Source organism: Acipenser ruthenus, chromosome 55 (genome assembly GCF_902713425.1).
Source record: "Acipenser ruthenus chromosome 55, fAciRut3.2 maternal haplotype, whole genome shotgun sequence".
NCBI lineage: Eukaryota > Metazoa > Chordata > Actinopteri > Acipenseriformes > Acipenseridae > Acipenser > Acipenser ruthenus.
The window spans coordinates 6,604,063-6,624,901 of NC_081243.1; the positions used below are offsets into that span (position 1 = coordinate 6,604,063).

A 20,839-nucleotide genomic window follows, 5' to 3' on the forward strand; every position below is an offset into this window, starting at 1 on the left:
TATTTTTCTACAGTCTGTTTTATTTTGTTTTCCCCCATCTTTACCGACCCATTTATTTTTCTGAAATAAATAATATAACAAACTGTATAATATAACAAACTGTCCGTCTATCTGTATTACAACATGTAATTACAGGTGAAAAAATGCAAAAGATAACATGAAAATTGTTAACCTTGATAAACATGTAACTTTTGTATTACAGTTATTTCACTGTTTGTTATTTATTTGTGTTATTTTCCATTTTATTGTTTTGATTTTATCCTATGTTCTCCAGGTTCTCCAGTTTTTTGTCCAGTGTATGGATGTTCACAATAGTAAAGCTTTTCTCAATGAAAATGTATTGTACATGAAAGAACTTGACTATTTCTTTAACCTGCCATTATAGTATAAATCACTTTCATGAACATGAAACATATTTTGCTGCATGTAAGGTACTGTATTTATGACAGTTTACATCATTTAATTCTGTTTAGCCACTACGGTAGAACACTAATAGTAAAACACAATTTTTTTTTTTTTTTTTTTAAGAATTAGACTCAAATCAAAGTCGATTCCATCAATTCCCAGATCATGAATCGATTTCAGATTCGACTCTCAAATTTTTGTAATCGCCCATCCCTATCTGAAACAGCACCAGACGCCAGCAGCAGGACAGTAATTTACTCACTAACACAAAGTAGAATCGTATTGGTTATTAATATAAGTACAAGATATCGTTTTATTTTGACTGGCTAAATAGTTTTAGTTTTATTTCTGTCTGTCTGTGTCGCTCTCTGCTCCTTCTCAAGCCTTCCCAGCATTCTCTCGCTCATACGCTAGGTCCCACCCCCACACTCCAATTCCTGTTATCTAATTGGTTCATTTTTTTAAATGGCGGTTAGGCCGAGTGTTGCTGGTCTCATAACTCTTCCGCCCTTGTTCACCTGGGTGTGAAAAAGAAACAATAACATTTAAATTACAATTTCTTCAAACAAAAAACAAATACTTTAACAGTTTAAACGATGCTGTTCAAAGAAAAGGACATTATTTTTATCTTTATCATTATTATTATTATTATTATTATTATTATTATTATTATTATTATCTACATAACAAAATATATAATAATAAAACAACAACGACAAAAACAAACAACTGTAGTCAGCTACCTGCCTAGTGGTGGGGACTAACCTTTATTGTATGAAGTGAACCCACCTACTGTAGCAGTTAAGCAGTGTGTGTTGGAAAGCCTTGTCAGAACATGGGGATGACGATGTATTCAGTATTTGTAAAACACTTCAAATTGGCATGTTGCACTTTCTTTTATAGGTGTCTGAGCTTTTCTTAACAATACAAACAAGCAGATTCTGCAAAAAAAAAAAAAAAAAAAAAAAAGGCTTCCCGTGGGTGGGATGAGTGTGGGGCTTGTCGATTGCATCACTGTAGAGGTGGTGTTAGTGGTATGAGTTTTGCAGAAGCAGGTTTATAAGCCGTGGTGAGTCCGTTTAGCAGGTATACACTATTGGGAAACACGTCACCGCATCGCTGGATTCCCATGATACACCGCTTCGGCAGGGACTGAAGACAAAGAGGAAGTGTTTCAAACTTTCAGCGCGCTGCCTGCTGAACGCAAAATATTTCTGTTCCCAATCTGGACCTGCGAGACACAAACTATCCCTTTACCGAGGTATTCACATCTATTTATATAAGTAATGTAGTGGTAGGTTGATAATTTGTAGTAGTAAATACATATATGCTGTACATTTTAAACTGTACATGTTATTGTATTGCAGTCTGTAACTTGTCGTATATATATATATATATATATATTACAATAGCATGTTTTCTTTCTAACTTTGTTAATATCGCTTGACCCGCTTGTATTTTCACACAGTTTTTCGTTACTTTAAATTATAAATGTTTGTCTATTGATCAGGTTTAATGCCTTAAAATTTATTTAAAAAAAAAAAAAAACTAACATACTGCTGACCAAGATGGCTCTTCCTTCACAAAACACTAACAAAGATGGCGTCGTCATGCAAACCAAGATGTCGGTGGTATGGACTATAACAACACATAAGAAAGTTTACAAACGAGAGCAGGCCCCATTCAGCCCATCTTGCTCGTTTGGTTGTTAGTAACTTATTGATCCCAGAATCTCATCAAGCAGCTTCTTGAAGGATCCATGGGTGTCAGCTTCAACAACATTACTGGGGAGTTGGTTCCAGGCCCTCAATTCTCTGTGTAAAAAAAGTGCCTCCTGTTTTCTGTTCTGAATGCCCCTTTATCTAATCTCCATTTGTGACCTCTGGTCCTTGTTTCTTTTTTCAGGTCAAAAAAGTCTCCTGGGTTGATAGTCTGTACCTTTTTGGATTTTGAATGTTTGAATCGGATCACCACGTAGTCTTCTTTGTTTAAGACTGAATGAATAGATTCAATTCTTTTAGCCTGTCTGCATATGACATGTCTTTTAAACCCGGGATAATTCTGGTTGCTCTTCTTTGCACTGTTTCTAAAGCAGCATTATCCTTTTTGTAATGAGGTGACCAGAACGGAACACAATATTCTAGGTGAGGTCTTACTAATGCATTGTAAAGTTTTAACATGACTTCCCTTGATTTAAATTCAACACTTCTCACAATATATCCGAGCATCTTGTTAGCCTTTTTTATAGCTTCCCCACATTGTCTAGATGAAGACATTTCTGAGTCAACATAAACTTCTCTGTCTTTTTCATAGATTCCTTCTTCAATTTCAGTATCTCCCATATGATATTTATAATGCACATTTTTATTGCTTGTGTGCAGTACCTTACACTTCTCTATTAAATGTCATTTGCCATGTGTCCGCCCAGTTCTGGATGCTATCTAGATCATTTTGAATGACCTTTGCTGCTGCAACAGTGTTTGCCACTATTTTTGTGTCATCTAAAAATGTAACAAGTTTGCTTACCATACCAGAATCTAAATCATTAATGTAGATGAGGAATAGCAGCGGACCTAATACTGATCCCTGTGGTACACCACTGGTTACCCTGCTCCATTTTGAGGTTTCTCCTCTAATTAGTACTTCTTGTTTTCTACATGTTAACCACTCCCTAAACCATGTGCATGCATTTCCTTGAATCCCTACTTTGTTCAGTTTGAGAATTAATCTTTTATGCAGGACTTTGTCAAAAGCTTTCTGGATATCTAAATAAACTATGTCATATGCTTTGCAATTATCCATTGTTGATGTTACATCCACAAAAAAAATCAAGCAGGTTAGTTAGACATGTTCTCCCTTTACTAAAACCATGCTGACTGTCTCCCAGGATATTGCCATTTAGGTAATTTTCCATTTTGGATCTTATTTTATAGTTTATATTATAGCTGAATGGCTTCCTGCAATGTATCTCATCCGTCTAAACGCCCACAGGTAGACTTGTATCCAATTGTGTGTCATGTAGCTATTCCAATGCACATTCCACAGTACTAGCACTGCTTTAGAGAATGACACCTGAAACGCTAGACTGAGAAACCGATCATAGAATAGAATGGGAAACTTGACGTATGCAGGTACGGCGTGGTACTGTAAGTGGGTGTTCATTTGACGTACGTGAGTCTGTCATGGTGTTGAAGTGGTTAACCTCCTCTTTGAATTCTCTTTTGCTGTTATAATATTGGAAAAAGTTTGGAATTGGTTATAGCCCCCTTAGCAATATTGATCTCTCTTGGTTTTTCTAACTTCCTTTTTGAGTTGTTTGCAGTTCGAAGTACTCTTTCTGTGTACTTTTGTTTTTGGTCCCCTTTAAATGCTCTGTAAATTGCCTTTTATAGATGAATATTTAATTGATCTATTAAACCATTTAGGCCATTTTGTTTTAGATTTAGATTTGTCTACTTTTGGGATGTAATTGTTTTGCGCCTCTATTACTACATTAAAAAATAAAAGCCATCCTTTTTCTGTGGATGTTTTCTCTATTTTACTCCAGTCTACTTCTGTTAGCCTTTGTTTCATACCTTCATAGTTTGCTTTTCTACAATTGTAAACCTTAGCTTTAGTCATTACTTTTGGGGTTTTAAAAAACACTTCAAATGACAATGTTGTGGTCTGAGTTTGCCAATGGCTCTCTGACCTCTGTTTTAGTTATTTTGTCAGTTATCTGAAAAGACTAAATCAAGGCATGCCTCCCCTCTAGTCGGTGCCTTGACAAATTGCGGTAGGAAGCAGTCATCTGTCATTTCCACCATTTCAATTTCATCTGTCGTGCTCCTTACCGGGTTTTCCCATTTTACATAGGGGAAGTTGAAATCCCCCATTTTTAGTATGACTTCTCCTTTTCTACACACTTTTCGAATGTCATTGTACAACAGATTATTTTGCTCAGCGTCTGAATTTGGCGGTCTATAGCATGCTCCTATTATGCCCTTTGAATTTTTGTCCATTTATTCTGACCCATATTGATTCGGCATTGTTTTTTGTCCTGATTTAACACCTGGGCTTCAAGACTATTTCTTATGAATAGCGCTACCCCTACGCCTCTTCTGTCCTGCCTGTCTTTCCTATACAGTGTGTACCCACTAATATTATATTTGTCTCCATCATTCTTAGACAACCAAGTTTCTGTAACACCTATCACATCGTAGTTACTACTTAGTGCAGTAGTTTCAAGTTCTAACATTTTTTTTCAGAGACTTCTAGCATTAAGAAATACATTTAATAGTTGTCTTACCTGAGTTGCCCTTGTTTTGACGTGGTCTCTCTTCTGTTTTGTTTCCTCCCCCCTTCCTTTCTAGTTTAAATGCTTCTGGACCTCCTCAAGGATCATTTCTCCGAGTAGATTGGTTCCCTTTCTGTTTAAGTGCAGTCCATCCCACCTGTATAAATAGTCGTTGAAGACTATATAATAGTAGTTGTAGAAAGTGCTCCAATGTTCAAGAAAGATGAAGCCTTCCTGTGCGCACCACGATTTCAGCCATGCATTCTGATTTTGTAATTCCAGCTGTCCATATGGTCCTTTGCAAGGTGCCAGTGGTATCCCAGAAAATATCACAGTTTTGGTCTTGTCTTAATTTCCTTCCAAGCTCCCTGAACTTGTTTTGCAGGGATCGTGGCCTGTCTCTTCCAATGTTGTTTGCACCGATGTGGACGACTACTACCGGGTCTTCTCCTGTTCGTTCTAGGAGCCTGTCCACGTCCTCAGTGATGTTCTTGACAGAGGCTTCTGGAAGGCAGCACACTAATAAGAGAGTCCAAACTGCGAACTGAAGTTGCTGTGTTCCTCAATATGGAGTCCCCAACAATCATGACCTCCCTTCTTTTTGCTGCCTGGCCAGCACTGTTTATAGGGTCCTAGGTGTTGTTTCTTTCATTCTCTTGATGATGTTGGTTCTGATCATCTAAATGTTGAAGTGGCTCAAATGTGTTGGATGTCTGGATTTCTGGTGGTTGTGTTTGATGAACTTTCTTTTTTTCCCTGCTTCTGCCTATCTGAACCCAGCTGTTTCGACTCTCTTCCATCTCAGTGGTGGCTTTCAGTCTACTAGGGGTGCAGACTTCCATGAATTGTGGGTTTGTCATCTCCTCAAGCTCCTGTTGCTGTCTCATTTCCTCCAGCTCCTTTTCTAGCAGGCTTAATCGCTGAAGCAAGTCCTGGATCGTGCAGCACTTTACACACACTTGGTTGAGCTCTTTTTGGGTTTTCTCAGATTTCCCACATCATGCAGTTGTCACAGATTTGCTTGAAGACCATGTGTGTTTTTATTTTTGAAAGTCTTAGTTTGGCTTCTAACTGCGTTGTACTTCTCCCACGCTGTCGCCTCACACGTTGTCAGGGTGAACACTGGCTGACTTTTGTTTGTTTTTCTGTGCTGCGGGCTCCACCCCCCCCCCCCCGTGTCACAGAGCGGCGGCAAATTTGAATCGACTAGGATTGTTAAAAGGGGCTGACTTTCCGGTAAAATAAAAATATATGATTGGTCTGGGTTAGCCAGTCAAAATACAAAATGCTGCATTCTGATTGGCTACTTGAGAGAATGGCGACGCATTTTATTAATTTCTTTTTTTTAACTGCAGCTACTCGGCAGAACCCCCATGTCTGATGCCATGGATTGTGTGAAGATGGAATCTGTCCCCATTAAAGAGGAGCTCCCTAAACTTGAACTGGTCCCCATTAGACTGGTTTTCTCTGGATTGCCTTCCCTCCCCATGAAACAGGAGATGCCATGTGACAGCATCAAGTCAGAGGTGTCTGGTATTAAAGCTGAGAGCAATGAACTGGAGATCCCCCAGACAGCAGGACCAGTTCCCATTAAAGAAGAGGTGCTGGAAATGGTATGTATGAAATATATTGTGTTGTGTAGATGCCATTAACTTGGTAATGATGTTTAACCCACAAACTTCTCCTCTTTCCTTTGTGCTGGTAACATGCATGTATTTCTTAAGTGCTGTCCTCATCAAAGTGAGTGCACTCTCCTCTGTGAGAAATCAGTTTTCAACCCGGCTCCAGCCTGGAAAGGACATGGTGTTTGAGGGTCCCATTTCTTTACTTCAATGCCACATTTTATAGGTGATGGATATTATACTAATTATTTATCACACGTAAGCACTTCATTTCTCTAGCCAGATTGTGATTGCTGTCCGTAATCTCCATAATGGCAATCTTTTTAAATTATGCTAAAATCAAAACTGTTCTACAGTATTTTGCATTTTTTAAGTTTGCATTGTCTGTCTGTCTTGCTGTTTTTCTTTCTGTTCTCTGTGTCTTTCTATCTGTGTGTCCTAATGAGGTAAAACACAAAAAATCAGAACTCTATCGGCTCTCGGTATTGGCCAAGTCAATCTTATCTGGGCACGTCTAACTTTTATTAAAGTGTAAAAACTTGTCTGGATATTAACAATGGAGGTTATAATTGCATGAATGTTACTCAACTGCCCAGTCCCTGACCACATTCCGGCGCCTCCTTAAGACTCAACTCTTCAAAGAGCACCTGTAGAACTCCTCTGTTTGTATCCTGGGACACTATCACCCTTCATGTAAATGTGCTTTATTTTGCTCTTATCAGCCCCTATTTTACTGCATTTAATCCTGTACTTCAGAATACTGTAATCTGCCAAGTTTTTAACCTATAGTACTTTGTATTTAATCACATCCTGATGTAACTATCACTATTTAGTCATATCCTGATGTAACTATCACTATTACCTGCTGTATTATTGAATTGTGGTTTGTCAAACTTGTACTTTACTTGAACAAAAGTTATTGTATTTCTTGCTCTTATTGTATTACTTGTATTGTAACGCTTGAAATGTTTTTGCTTGCGATTGTAAGTCGCCCTGGATAAGGGCGTCTGCTAAGAATTAAATAATAATAATAATAATAACATGCAGGGACTTCATTTTTAAACATATTTTGATAGCATTTTTTATTTATTTTTTCTTCTTACAGCAGCTACCAAGCAGAACAGTGTGTGATGCCATGAACAGTGTGAAGATTGAAACTGACCTGATTAAAGAGGAGCTCCCTGAACTTGAAGTGGTCCCCATTAGACTTTTATCTGCACTGGCTTCCCTCCCTATTAAACAGGAGCTCTGTGAGATCAAGCCAGAGGTGTCTGCTGGGATTAAAGCTGAATGCAATGAATTGGAGATCTGCCAGACAGAACCAGTTTCCTTGCAAGAAGCAGTGCTGGAAATAATGCATATTAAACTGGAGCCCCTCAAAGTGGAGTTTGAACGCTTGGAACCAGGGAGGGAAGAATTGGAGGATTTGAAAGTAGCCCCCCCTGCGCTGGGTCCTGTACGCCTGCGGGCGTGTAGTGTGGTGCTGAAGAGAATCTGCCTGAGAGTGCAGGGCGCTGGAGCGGAAGCCAGCTCTCCCAACAGCATGCAAGGATGTGGAAAGGAAGATGGGGGGAGCTCACATTCAGAGTGCAGTCCAGCAGGTGAGTAGCTGAGTAGCTGTGGCGTTGTCATTATACTGTGTCATATTAACCACAGTAGGACTGAGAGGCAGGGAGCAGATGGGTTACACTACTAGCTACTTAAACACTCCTGTTGAAGTTTCACTCCTATTGGCATTCAACTAAAATGGCCCTCAGTATTATTTTCTTAGCAGATGCCATTATAATTTGACATTATTTTTTACATACAATTACCCTTTTATACTGTTGGGATTTTACTTGAGCAATCAAGGTATTGTACCTTGTTGAAGGGTACAATAGCAGTGTCCCCCATCTGGGATTGAACCCACTACCCTCCAGTGAACAGTTCAGAGCCATGCTGCCCTATAGTGTGATGTAAGTCAATGGGGAAACAAATGCCTGTTTAAATCACTTCTTGGTCTGGTCACCAAGTAGAATTATTTTTATTTAGTAACCAAGTATAATCTAATTAAAAACAAAAAACACATTTGTCTTTATCAAAGCTGTTGAATGATTTGAAAGAGATGGATATTTTAGGTTAAGTATGAAATTGAATAGAACTTGAAATCTTCAACTACTTATAAGCTAAAGAATATTAGACACAAGGGGTCCCCATGACCAGGGCTGTGAACCACTGCTTTAGAAGTGAAGAGAGGCCATTCAGCCCATCTTGCTCGTTTGCTTGTTAGTAGCTTATTGATCCCAGAATCTCATCAAGCAGTTTCTTGAAGGATCCCAGGGTGTCAGCTTCAACAACATTACTGGGGAGTTGGTTCCAGACCCTCAATTCTCTGTGTAAAAATTATTATTAATTATTATTAAATAATTTAATAAATATTATTTTAATAATTATTAATTAAAACATTTTTCATTTAAAAAAAAGTTGAATTTACATGAAACTGCAGATTACCTGATGACTCTACTTCAAAACTGAACAATTAAATGTGAATGTATTTACTAAAATTCCAAGTATTTTCTATTCCAAGGGTTCAATATTAATCCCAAAGAAATGTCACTGAGGATTTTCTAACCTCATACCAGCAGCAACAATATACAGTGCCATGGAAAATTATTTGCCCCCTGTCTGATATTCTGCATTTTTGCTTATTTTTGACACTGAATGTTATCAGATCTTCAACCAAAACCTAATATTAGATAAACGGGACCCGGAGTGAACAAATAACCCAATGACCCTGTGTGAAAAAGTAATCGCCCCCTTAGACTCAATAACTGGTTACGCCACCTTTAGCAGCAATAACTGCAACCAAACGCTTCCTGTAGTTATTGATTATTCTCTTACAGCGTTGTGGAGGAATTTTGGCCCACTCCTTCATGCAGAACTGCTTCAAATCAGTGACATTTGTGGGTTTTTGAGCATGAACTGCTCGTTTCAGGTCCTGCCACAAGATCTCAATGGGGTTTAGGTCTGGACTTTGACTAGGCCATTCCAAAACTTTACATTTCTTGTTCTTCAACCATCCTGATGTAGACTTGCTTGTGTGTTTTGGATCATTGTCTTGCTGCATGACCTAGGTACGCTTCATCTCATGGACAGATGGCCTGACATTCTTCTGTAGAATTCTTTGATGGAGCAGAATTCATTGGTCCTTCAATGGTGGCAAGGCATCCAGGTCCTGATGCAGCAAAGGATCCCCAAACCATGACACTACCACCACCATGCTTGACCGTTGGTATGAGGTTCTTACTGTGGAATGCAGTGTTTAGTTTTCGCCAGACATAACGGGGCCCATGTCGGCCAAAAAGTTCCTCTTCTGACTCTTCTGTCCATAGAACATTGTTCCAGAACTCTTGAGAATCATCAGGTGCTTTTTCGGCAAACTTGAGACAAGCATCCATGCTCTTAGTGAGCAATGGTTTCCACCTTGCTACTCTGCCGTGAATCCCATTTTTGCCCAGTGTCTTTCTGATGGTGGAGCCATGAACACTGACCTTAGCTGAGGTGAGAGAGGCCTGCAGATCCCTGGATGTTGTTCTAGGGTTCTTTTGTGACTTCCTGGATGATTTTATACCTTGCTCTTAGATTTTGGCAGGACGGCCACTCCTGGGAAGATTCACTACTGTCCCAAACTTTCTCCATTTGGACAATATGGCTCTGACTGTGGTTCGGTGGAGCCCCAGAGCCTTAGAAATGGCTTTGTAACCCTTTCCAGACTGATAGGCATAAACAACTTTTTTTTTCGGAGGACTTCGGGAATTTCTTTTGTTCATGGCATGATGTGCCTCTAGAACCTCTGTGCTGACTACTTAACTCTGATGGTAAGGGCCAAAGTTGGTCAGATTTATATTGGGTAGGGCTGGCCTAAATCAGGCCTGGTTGTTAACCAAAAGTACTCAAACAGCTGACCCTAATTATCCCTTTAATTGGGTTGAGTTAACTGGGACGGGGCAATAACTTTTTCCCACCTGAAAATTGCATGTTTGATTACCTTGCACACCAAACAAATGAATGAAGCACCAGACTTTGGTGTCATTTTTTCTCTGACTCCCTCTATGTACTACTACAACCCACAAAAAAATCTGACCAAATACAGTGAAAAATTTGCAAAAAGGTAGAATCATACAGGGGGCAAATACTTTTCCATGGCACTGTACCAGGAATATAACTGGAAACCAGCTGTAAGTTTGTCAAATCATCAGTTATACAGGTGTCCCACACACAGTGATGTAGTCTAGACCAAACGTACCGAGACCAATATATATTTTTGTTGTGACCAACCAAACCTAAATTAATTTTTGCTGGAACAACAATAATGGTAATAACTATTTTTGAAAGCTTTTTTTCTTTTCATTAAACCAAATAAACACAAAAAATGCAACAACTAAAAAGTGTTCTATTGACTTTTTCCAGTTACAATCAATTCACTTTAGGAATGTACACCCAGAAAATGTATAAAAACATTTACATGAAATATTTACATATAATTGGAAACATCTGAAGAGAATTTTGAACATGAAACTTGAATCTGCAATTATTTTACACCCTTGTATACCCCAATTAGGAAATTGCCAATTATTCAAAGTAGCTCATTGCTGCAACCCCTGTAGTGACTCGGAAGAGATTGAGTATATTCCTATACACATGGAAAACAATTGGCTTACCTAGAAAAAGAAGTTCCCCGCACTCTGTCACCTTTGTGTTACAATGCTTGCACTTTGCCGTCCATTTATTATTGTGTTAATCAATTTTAGAATTGATGAAGGCAAACTGAATGACGGCGGCTGCTTCAATGCCATTTCAGCTCGTAGAGAAGAGAAACCTGCGAGGTCTGAATTTGTCATGGAAACTGTCAGTAGCTCTGTTTCCATCCAAAACAAAACGCTAAAATGTACTGTATGCGTCTTCGGGGGAGGGGAGCATGACAATGGAAGCAAGCAAACAAACAAAAGGTTTTACTCTATCACACGAACACAAACATATTTGCAATTGTGTGTGTAATATACATATATACATACACACGTTAATCGCATGGAAAGTAGCCTATGGTATTCTGTGAATGCACAAGCAGGCATTTTTAATCATTACCCTCCCACACACACACACGGTAGCCTGCTGAAATAAATTGTTATTGGGACTTTTAAAATATACCTGTAACTTCATACATTATTACAGTGGGGGCAATAATAATATGGCACCTAAATACACAGCATCAATGCACTGTACAGTTTCAAACCCGGTAGCAAAAAATGTAGCAAAACACAAAATGCATTTGCACAGACATATGTTATTTTTTGGCTCTACAAAAACATACATAATTCCAAAATACACAACCTCACCATGATGGAATGCCAACAAATACATACGATTTTTTGGTTGTGTGTTAAATAAATATGAGAAAAAAATGTATTTATAGCCTAATAAACAAACCAGGAAATTCCCAGACCGAGACCCGACGGGCCGAGGCCGAGACCTTAATGTGGCCTCGAGACAGAGTCTTGAGACTCCATCTTTGTCCAGACTGCACCTGTTAACAGATTAATAAACAATTGATGCAATCTTATGGTTTCAAGATGAATTTAAATTAATAGAAATACACACAATCTGTTTTACACTTCTTGTCCTCTCTCTATTTTCTTATTTTCTGCGATGAAACATAATCATATTTTAGCGCATTCCATGGTGGTAACGGATACTATTTAATATGGCTTCCTTATCTCAATGCCATACATTGAATTATTTGACAATAATTCTCACATAATAGGCTATTTACATTATTTGTAAGTTTGGGAGACAATTCAGTAAGACTGAAAGATATTTGGCCTATTTATTATTTTTATTTCTGACAGCCTACTCCAGCCATTCTCATTGACAACACTGATCACAGGTCTGTGATGCACAAATCTGGCAAATATGTAAAATGACCATGTAATGTGCACAATATGTTCTAGGTCCATTTCTTACTTGAAGTACTTAACATATCTGTGTCCATCAAAAGGGCAAGCTAATGATTCAAAACAGTGAAAAAAAAAATGAATTCTGTCTTTTAACATTGATATCCAGAAATGTTCATACAGCATAAAGTATAAGTGTTGCTGTTAAGTGAGATTTGCTGCAATTCATTAACCACAGGTGGATGAAGTCTCAAAAGTAACATTTTTGCTTTTGTGTAGTATTGCTGTACTGGCAGCCTTGATTTATTATTGCCTACATATCCTAAGAGACCAAATCAAACTTGATCAACCCACTAATCGCACTTTACAAACTGGTGCTTAATAATATTTATAGTCTGCTTTATTTTGACAGTTGGATGAAAGTATGCCTGTTAAAATGTAGGTAGCCTTGTTTCAAAGATCAGCTAGATCAGTGGTTCTCAACCTGTTTACCATGGTGGGCCACATATGCAGCTCTCTGTGTTATGTGGGCTGTACCCACACAATAGTACTTATTACCTATGTGGTCCTTGACCACATTCCAGTCCCTGACCCCATTCCGGTGCCTCCTTAAGGCTCACCTCTTCAAACAGCACCTGTAGAACTCCTCTGTTGTATCCTGGGACACTATCACCCTTCATTAAATATGCTTTATTTTGCTCTTATCTGCCCCCTATTTTACTGCATTTAATCCTGTACCTCAGAATATTGTAATCTGCCAAGTGTTTAATCTGTAGTATTTTGTACTTATCATATCCTGATGTAACTATCACTATTATCTGCTGTATTATTGAATTGTGGTTTGTCACACTTGAGAATTATTGTATTTCTTGTTCTTATTGTATGACTTATATTGTAACACTTGAATGTATTTGTATTTGCTTGCGATTGTAAGTCGCCCTGGATAAGGGCGTCTGCTAAGAAATAAATAATAATATATATATATATATATATATATATATATATATATATATATATATATATATATATATATTCTCACCAATGCCATACAAATCAACATAATACCTTATTGCTACACTGGCAAATGTTGACCAAGGGCATTTTAAATTAGCTGTTAATGAATTTCTGATTACTCTCCTGATATCTGTGAAGGTAATCAAAAAAAAAGTTAGAAGCATCAGTTGTGTTAATCCTGGGCCCCAGCACCATTCCAGTTGTGTCTATTTGCTTGATGCTTGACAAGATTGGAGGGTGTTACAACATTCTGCCACCCAGCTGCTTTAGTCTGCCACCCTGGTGACTGAAAATTCCTGAGGGGAACCCTGTATCATTCATGTGGAATTATTTGGTGGTATTTAAGTGAGAGATTGCATTTTGGTGTCTATTTAGCTTCTGATTTTGCCTACGTGTGTTTTATTTATTTATGAATTTATTGCTTTTGTTTTATTCTTTGTATATTGTGGTTACAGAAGTTTGTGTTTGTTGTAAACTAGAAACCTATTTAAACATACTGAAAGACAAGTTCAACGATATATAGCTTTCAACCATTTCTTATGACAAAACGGGTACAATCTGGAACAAAAGAAATGATGTATACATTTCCTGTTTCTTTTACTCATGGCTTTCCTATTGGCTGAAGTATAATGCTGGCTCCAGAAATCAGTCTACTGTAATGGCAACCTCCCTGGTGGAGACAATGCTACAGTTCTGTGATTGCTAATAACCCAGTGTAGAAAAAGGTCATGAAACAACAAAATGAGGAAGATACAATTGCAGCATTTCTTACTTGAAACCGTCTGACTTTCTCTCCTGTTTTCCAGGTTCCAGGACAGCAGCTAAAGCAAGGGCGAGCAGTGACTGTGGGAACGGTGTCACCAAGTCAGGGGGTTTTAGAATACTCCAGCGCACGCGCAGAGGAAAGAAACCGTATCGCTGCTCTGACTGTGGGAAGAGTTTCAGTCAGTCAGGAAACTTTAAAACACACCAGCGAATTCACACAGGAGAGAAACCGTATTCCTGCTTTGACTGTGGGAAGAGTTTCAATCAGTCAGGAGACCTTAAAAAACACCAGCAAATTCACACAGGAGAGAAACCATATCCCTGCTCTGACTGTGGGAAGAGGTTCAGTCGGTCTGGAAACCTTAAATCACACCAGCGAATTCACACAGGAGAGAAACCGTATCACTGCTATGACTGTGGAAAGAGGTTCAGTCATTCAGCAGCCCTTGTAACACACCATCGAATTCACACAGGAGAGAAACCGTATTGCTGTTCTGACTGTGGAAAGAGGTTCAGTCATTCAGCAGCCCTTGTAACACACCATCGAATTCACACAGGAGAGAAGCCGTATCACTGCTCTGACTGTGGGAAGAATTTCAGTAAGTCAGGAAACTTTGTTTCACATCAGCGTATTCACACTGGAGAGAAACCTCATCACTGCTCTGACTGTGGGAAGAGTTTCAATCAGTCAGGAGACCTTAAAACACACCAGCGAATTCACACCGGAGAGAAACCGTATCCCTGCTCTGACTGTGGGAAGGGGTTCAGTCACTTGGGAGATTTTGTAAAACATCGGCGTGTTCACACAGGAGAGAAACCGTATCACTGTAGTGATTGTGGGAAGGGTTTCAGTTCGTCAGGATACCTTGTTATACACAAACGTCTTCACACAGGAGAGAAACCGTATCACTGCTCTGATTGTGGGAAGGGTTTCAGTCAGCAGGGAAACCTTGAAAGACACCAGCGAACTCACACAGGAGTGAAACCGTATCACTGCTCTGATTGTGGGAAGAGTTACAGTAATTCAAGAGCCCTTGTAAAACACAGGCAAATTCACACATGATAAAGAATGAATTGCTGGTCTGACTGGGAAGTTTCTGTAAGTCAGGACACCTTGTAAGACACCAGAGAATTCATGTAAGAGAGAAACAAAAAAACCTTGAAATTTCTGTGATAACTTTCATCCAGTTTGCTCAGAAGAGCCAGCTTCTGTTTCATTATAGCAGAGCTGACTAGTGTGGGGGCCAAAGCTGAGGAGACGCACTGCCAGAAATCTTTAATTAAATTTGCCCTCAGTTTGAATATGAACACCCATTTTAAATTTTTACTAATATGAGTAATAAGGGTTTTTAGTAAGTTATTTTTGTAATTTAATTTTCAAAAGAAAAAAAAAATAATAATGACTATTGTCAGAATTGCAGTTATTTAGAGAATATACAATGCAGTTTGTAAACAACCATTGTTAACAATAAATATTGTACATAAACAGCATGAAACTTCCATAAACTCATCAGTACTGTACATACACAATGAGGTGCCTGTTCCATGTGTGAACACATTTTAAAGTAAGCCTGGAGTATTATTACTTGACAGTCGGCATTTAATAAACTTTTTTGTAATGGGCTAGAATTTAGTTAATAGTGTAATTGATTAGATTTATAGAATAAATATTTGGGCATAAATTAATTCTATGCTTTGCTATCATCAACAGTGGTGCCAGTTCTTTCTGTATTCATGCATTACATTTGAATGACAGACATATACAGTCCTGCTGTCCATACAGGGAGTTTTTGAGTTTAAAATCCTAATGCAGAGAAGCTTTCATGGGGGAGATATTAGATTCAATTGGGTAGAAAAACTCCTATATGTAAACTACTGGACCTAATATATATCCAATATTTCTAAATTTGTAATGTCTATGATATGGGATTTTGAATTGTCACTGAAATGCATATTTTCTACATGCAGTATTTCTATATTAACACACACACACACTTCTTGTTTGTACTGCCTTTCAGTGGCGCATGCTCGTGTGGTTTGGAAATCCCACTCACATGCTGATATCGGCTCCATTTCTGACACCCACCAGGCACTGCAGGATAGAATCGAATGAATCACAGAGAAAATGCAGGGATTTCTAAATAGAACACATAAAACATCACCTTTTCAAATCTACTTCAATGAAAAGGAAATGGAAACCTGCTGCAGTGCATTGAAATAACTACTGTCAGGAGCTCAACAGTTACCTGGGAATCGCATTATAACTTGTACTTCTGTTTTTCAGGTTCTATTGTATTTTTCAGTGATTTATTTTGAGCTATTTTCAAGTTTTATGTAAATCGTTTTCTTTTCAGAGCTTTTATTTTTGATATAGTGTATGAAATTAAAGTTTTCGGTTACTTTTCAAAATGCGTGAGTTTTTTTTTTGTCAAAAGATGTATAATAGGAACTCGACAGTACTTCCATACTGAAGTTATACCTTTATTTCCATTGTGGTCCTCCACAATGAAACCCTTATGGTCACAGGCACATTCTTCTGGGGTTTTTGTGTAAGCATTTTTGTACATTGCCACAATTCTGTTTGAAATCTTCCATCTCTTGAAATCCCGCTAACAAGCCTCCATCATGATTGTAATCTTGTTTTAAATCTTGCAAGCGGAGTCTCCAATAGAAATGTAGGAATGTGCTGTCAGTCAGTAGATGGGGCGGGTTTAAAGTATTCAGAACGAATCAATGATAGATGCAAGTCAGGAAAGCAGGACATTGCCCAGCAGCACTGGGAAATGTATTTATTATTATTTTTGTCGTAGGTTTTATTTTTTTTAATGGGAATAGGGTGAAGTCAACATGAATTGATTAACCATTTCCAGTTTTTCAGGTGCTTTCCAGTGTTTATTGGCTATCCACCGATTTTAATTTTTTCTTCTTTTTTTTCGTTTTATCGGGGGTGTTTTATCGGTTAAAACCGAAAATCAAAAGCCCTATTTATAACTTTAATAATAAAACCTGCTGCAATGCACTGAAATAACCACTGGCTGGAGCGCTGGAGTCAACTGGAAATTATGTAACCATAAAACTCCCCATCATCTATTTAGACACTTCTATTTGTTGAAAATGTTGACAACAAAATTAAATTCTTATATTTGAAAAAAGAAAACATGCATATTTTGTTTTTAAATAGAAAAAATGTGTTGAAAGAAAACTGTCCAAAAATAAGAAAAAAAAACAGTGAATGTGGGTTGATTGACAGCAATTGCCAGTTTCATATAATTAATGATATTGACCCGCTCTTATTTCTAAACAATTTAGTGGAGGATTTGTTGGGTATTTGTCCTTCAACACCAGTAGCCTACAATATAAATAATATTATAAAAATATAAAGCTACAGTACTTCTCAATGAAATCTCATTTATGCCTCATTTCCAGTTCTGGCACGTCCGGGCCGGACGCGTCCCGCTGCGTCTGTCCCAGCGCCCGTTCATGAACTTTTTTCAAACCAGGCCATTGTTGGAAGTTCTTTTCCTGCTGTAGGAGGTCCCAGATGGATTGTGGGATAGTATTGTGTTTCCCTTTTGTTTCCCACAGATCAGTCTCCTTTACCCATATGTAGGTCTTTTTTTGTATAGATGCTTGATGTCATAAATGTCTTGAATGTAGAGAAGGCAGTTCTAAACTCCCTGAGTCCAGATCCAGTTCTACGTTCCTCTCTGCCCAGGATGGGGTTCCCAGATGAACTCTTCCCAGCCCCCTCTCCCAAGCACGACCATCCTTGGCTCAGGGTGCCGCTCCTGAGAAACGGTTTCTTCAGCCTCTTGTCCAGCGGCCATAGTTCCCTGCCCTGTTAGAGAACAAAACAATTAAGGCATTTTGAATTGATCTTGTCTGTTTTGACTTTATTACTGTATGTAGGACTGTAAATGAAAGGTTAGAGAGCTCCCTTGATATAATTCATTTGATATGATCTGAGCAAATCACAGCTGTCTAATACAGAATATCTATTCCTCCCTGTTGGCTTTATTACTTTATGGGCTGGTTGTGTTACTGTATGTAGGACTCTGTTCTGTAAATTAAAGGTGCAGTACTGTCTCACATCATTTATACAACACCTTGCTGCTATATCTAGAGCCTGAAATCTGATCAAAGTGCATCTGATATGAACAATATGAAATGTATTGATCTCATCAGTTGTTACTTTATTAATGTATGCAGGACTCTGTCCTGTAAATGAAATCTACATAAAAAAAAAACATTGTCAATGTAAAAAAATCAAGTTAGAAAAACATAACAGACGTTTAAAGGAGTGATATCAAACACAAAAGCACAAGCTAAGAGAAGCAATTAGGGCATGTCAAGCATCAAGCAAATAAGCATGATTGGAAAGGTGCTGGGGTCCAAGATTCACACAATTCTTGCTTCTAACTTGGCCCTTTTTTTGATCGCTTCGATCCACTTTATCACTCCACTTGAAATGGTCTTTTGTATAAGTTAAAGTGATGCACACACCCACACTGACACACATACACCCACCCAGACACACACACACACTGACACACATACACTCTGAGAAACACCCACACTGACACACATACACCCACCCAGACACACACACACACTGACACATATACACTCTGAGAAACACCCACACTGACACACATACACCCACCCAGACACACACACACACTGACACACATACACACAGATACTGACACCCACACACTGAGACACACCCACACTGACACACACACACTGAGGAATTTCAAGTGGTGTGATCAAAAAAGGGCCTCAGCACCTTTCCAATCGTGCCTATTTGCTTGATGCTTGACAACACTGATCTAATTGCTTCTCCTAACTTGTGCTTTTGTGTTTGATATCACTTCTTTAAATGACCGTTACGTTTTTCTAACTTGTTTTTTTTACATTGACAATTTTTTGATATAGATATCACTTATTCATTATTCAATGGAGTAAAAAAATAATGTGAGGCAAGTAAAGTCATATATAAGAAAAATGTGTTCGCAGGAAAGGACATTATTAACTCCCATTAAAGGAGAATTACATTATATTTAGCTGATACAATACGACTTAGAAAAGTATTCAATCATTAAGAAACACAGACAACGTTACACAAAGACACAGTAATTGAAACCAGCTCAACATAGGAGATCATGGTTCAGGTTTTGGTGAATGAATATGAACAAACTTCTGGACACTGGTCGGGCACCTGCAAAGAAATCGCTGACCAACGTGATTTAACCCTTTAAATGCAAGGCTAATTTTTCAGTGTTTATAAATACATTTAAGCACTTAAAAAGAAGCTGAGTGATTGGAGTGTTTGGCACATTTGCCAGCTGTTCTGCCCCAGTAAACCACGCTGGGCTGGGCTAAATACATTGGAATCTTGTAGATGGGGTGCCCCTTGTCGGGTACATGCAGAGAAATTTACATATTTAACTTGCGTACTAGTTTAGTAGCCTATTTAGCACTGTAACCACTTGATCATACCCATGCTTCTTCATTATTAACTATTGTGTCAGCACACTATTAACAAGCTTCATACTAGTAACCCTAAATCGGGTCATTTTTTATGTTATACTTTAAAGTTCCAGTAGATGTCGCTATGATCAGGCTTGTGCTGTAGTGATGGACGCAGAGGACGGAACAGAAAACAGTCAGTTCTACGCATTACGGAGAAAGAGCAGTAACTGCAAGTGTATACGTCTTGAATAAACCTTGTTATACTTTATTTATGGTTCCTTATTGTCTACAACACAACAGATCGTTTAAGGAAGGTAATACTTTTATTAAACTATAATGCCGCTGTACTTCCTCTTGTGGCGATAAATTACAATTGGGTTATTAATAACCAAATAAACTACAATGAATGCAGCGATTCATTTCATTTTCCGCTGCAATGCCTTTTCAATGAAAAACAGTGTAAATATGGTATTTTGGTGAAATCTAAACCAAGGACCAGGTAACTTTTAGATCTTTAACCCTCTGATAACCCTTTGAGCACCAATGACTGGGAACTGCTCTCAAACAATGTAGACTCTGTCCATGATTTCAAACATTGAGAGTAAATGTTCAAAGGTATGGGTGAATCCATTGTTAAATCTGGATGGTAGGAAATAGCTTGAAGCTCCACTATTGCCCCATTGAGACCAGTGGCAATGTCAATGTTCTTGTGAAGCATCAGCTTACAGCCTATTTTGACTCATATGGTAGTTTTGACTGCAGTCAGCCTTGTAGGCATTCATTTTTTTCAGCATATTTCTATGGAAGTGACGAGGGCTGTCCACAGTGTCAATTGCCACAAGATGAACGTCCTCTCCAGGTATACTATCAAGCATGGCAGTCTGGATCTGGTTACAGGCATCTACAGTAGGCATGATGCAGGTTGAGCCTGCATCTTTGTCACCCAAGTCTTTCATATGTTTCATGATTTTTTTTTTGTAGCTGGAAATAGGTATCAGTCGTGAAGTCAACACTCTGATCAGCTTGGTTGGTGGCTCCGAGTCGGGCACGGTTTAGGAGGTTACCAAAAGTTCTGTTCTGTTTCTGGCTCATATTAAGTGTGAGTTCATCACATGCAAACAAATTCCACAGATCCACAGATCCCCTGGAGCCAGTCAGTTTGTGCAATTCCTCTTGAGTAAGTGGCACATAAGGTTGATTCTGATACAAATACCCCAGAAGTAAGATGTTGATTTTTCCAAACCAGCCATTATCTATGTTGGTTGTCTGGAAAATTTCACATAGATGAAGATGGATGTACAATAAGGTGACATTGGAAATCATGGACACCTCATCAATAATGAGGAGGGTCA

The 20,839-nt window shown here is 38.4% G+C and overlaps 1 protein-coding gene across 1 annotated transcript; it reads left to right on the plus strand.

Annotated features, from left to right (window-relative positions):
- Nucleotides 1-1,430: 1,430 nt before the first annotated feature.
- On the plus strand, nucleotides 1,431-15,091 carry LOC131723425 (zinc finger protein 436-like). The gene is made up of 4 exons (XM_059017237.1): nucleotides 1,431-1,666; nucleotides 6,037-6,294; nucleotides 7,409-7,904; nucleotides 14,054-15,091. Exons 2-4 carry the CDS (start codon nucleotides 6,055-6,057, stop codon nucleotides 15,073-15,075), a joined length of 1,758 nt encoding a protein of 585 aa, XP_058873220.1. The 5' UTR covers nucleotides 1,431-1,666; nucleotides 6,037-6,054; the 3' UTR covers nucleotides 15,076-15,091.
- The last annotated feature ends 5,748 nt before the right edge of the window (nucleotides 15,092-20,839 follow it).

What these genes read in the sequence shown, in the direction of transcription:
- LOC131723425 (XM_059017237.1), top strand. Translation starts at nt 6,055, where the DNA reads ATGTCTGATGCCATGGATTGTGTGAAGATGGAATCTGTCCCCATTAAA. An exon ending in AAGAAGAGGTGCTGGAAATG is followed by an intron (nt 6,295 to 7,408) that starts GTATGTATGAAA and finishes TTCTTCTTACAG; the next exon opens with CAGCTACCAAGCAGAACAGT. An exon ending in TTCAGAGTGCAGTCCAGCAG is followed by an intron (nt 7,905 to 14,053) that starts GTGAGTAGCTGA and finishes CCTGTTTTCCAG; the next exon opens with GTTCCAGGACAGCAGCTAAA.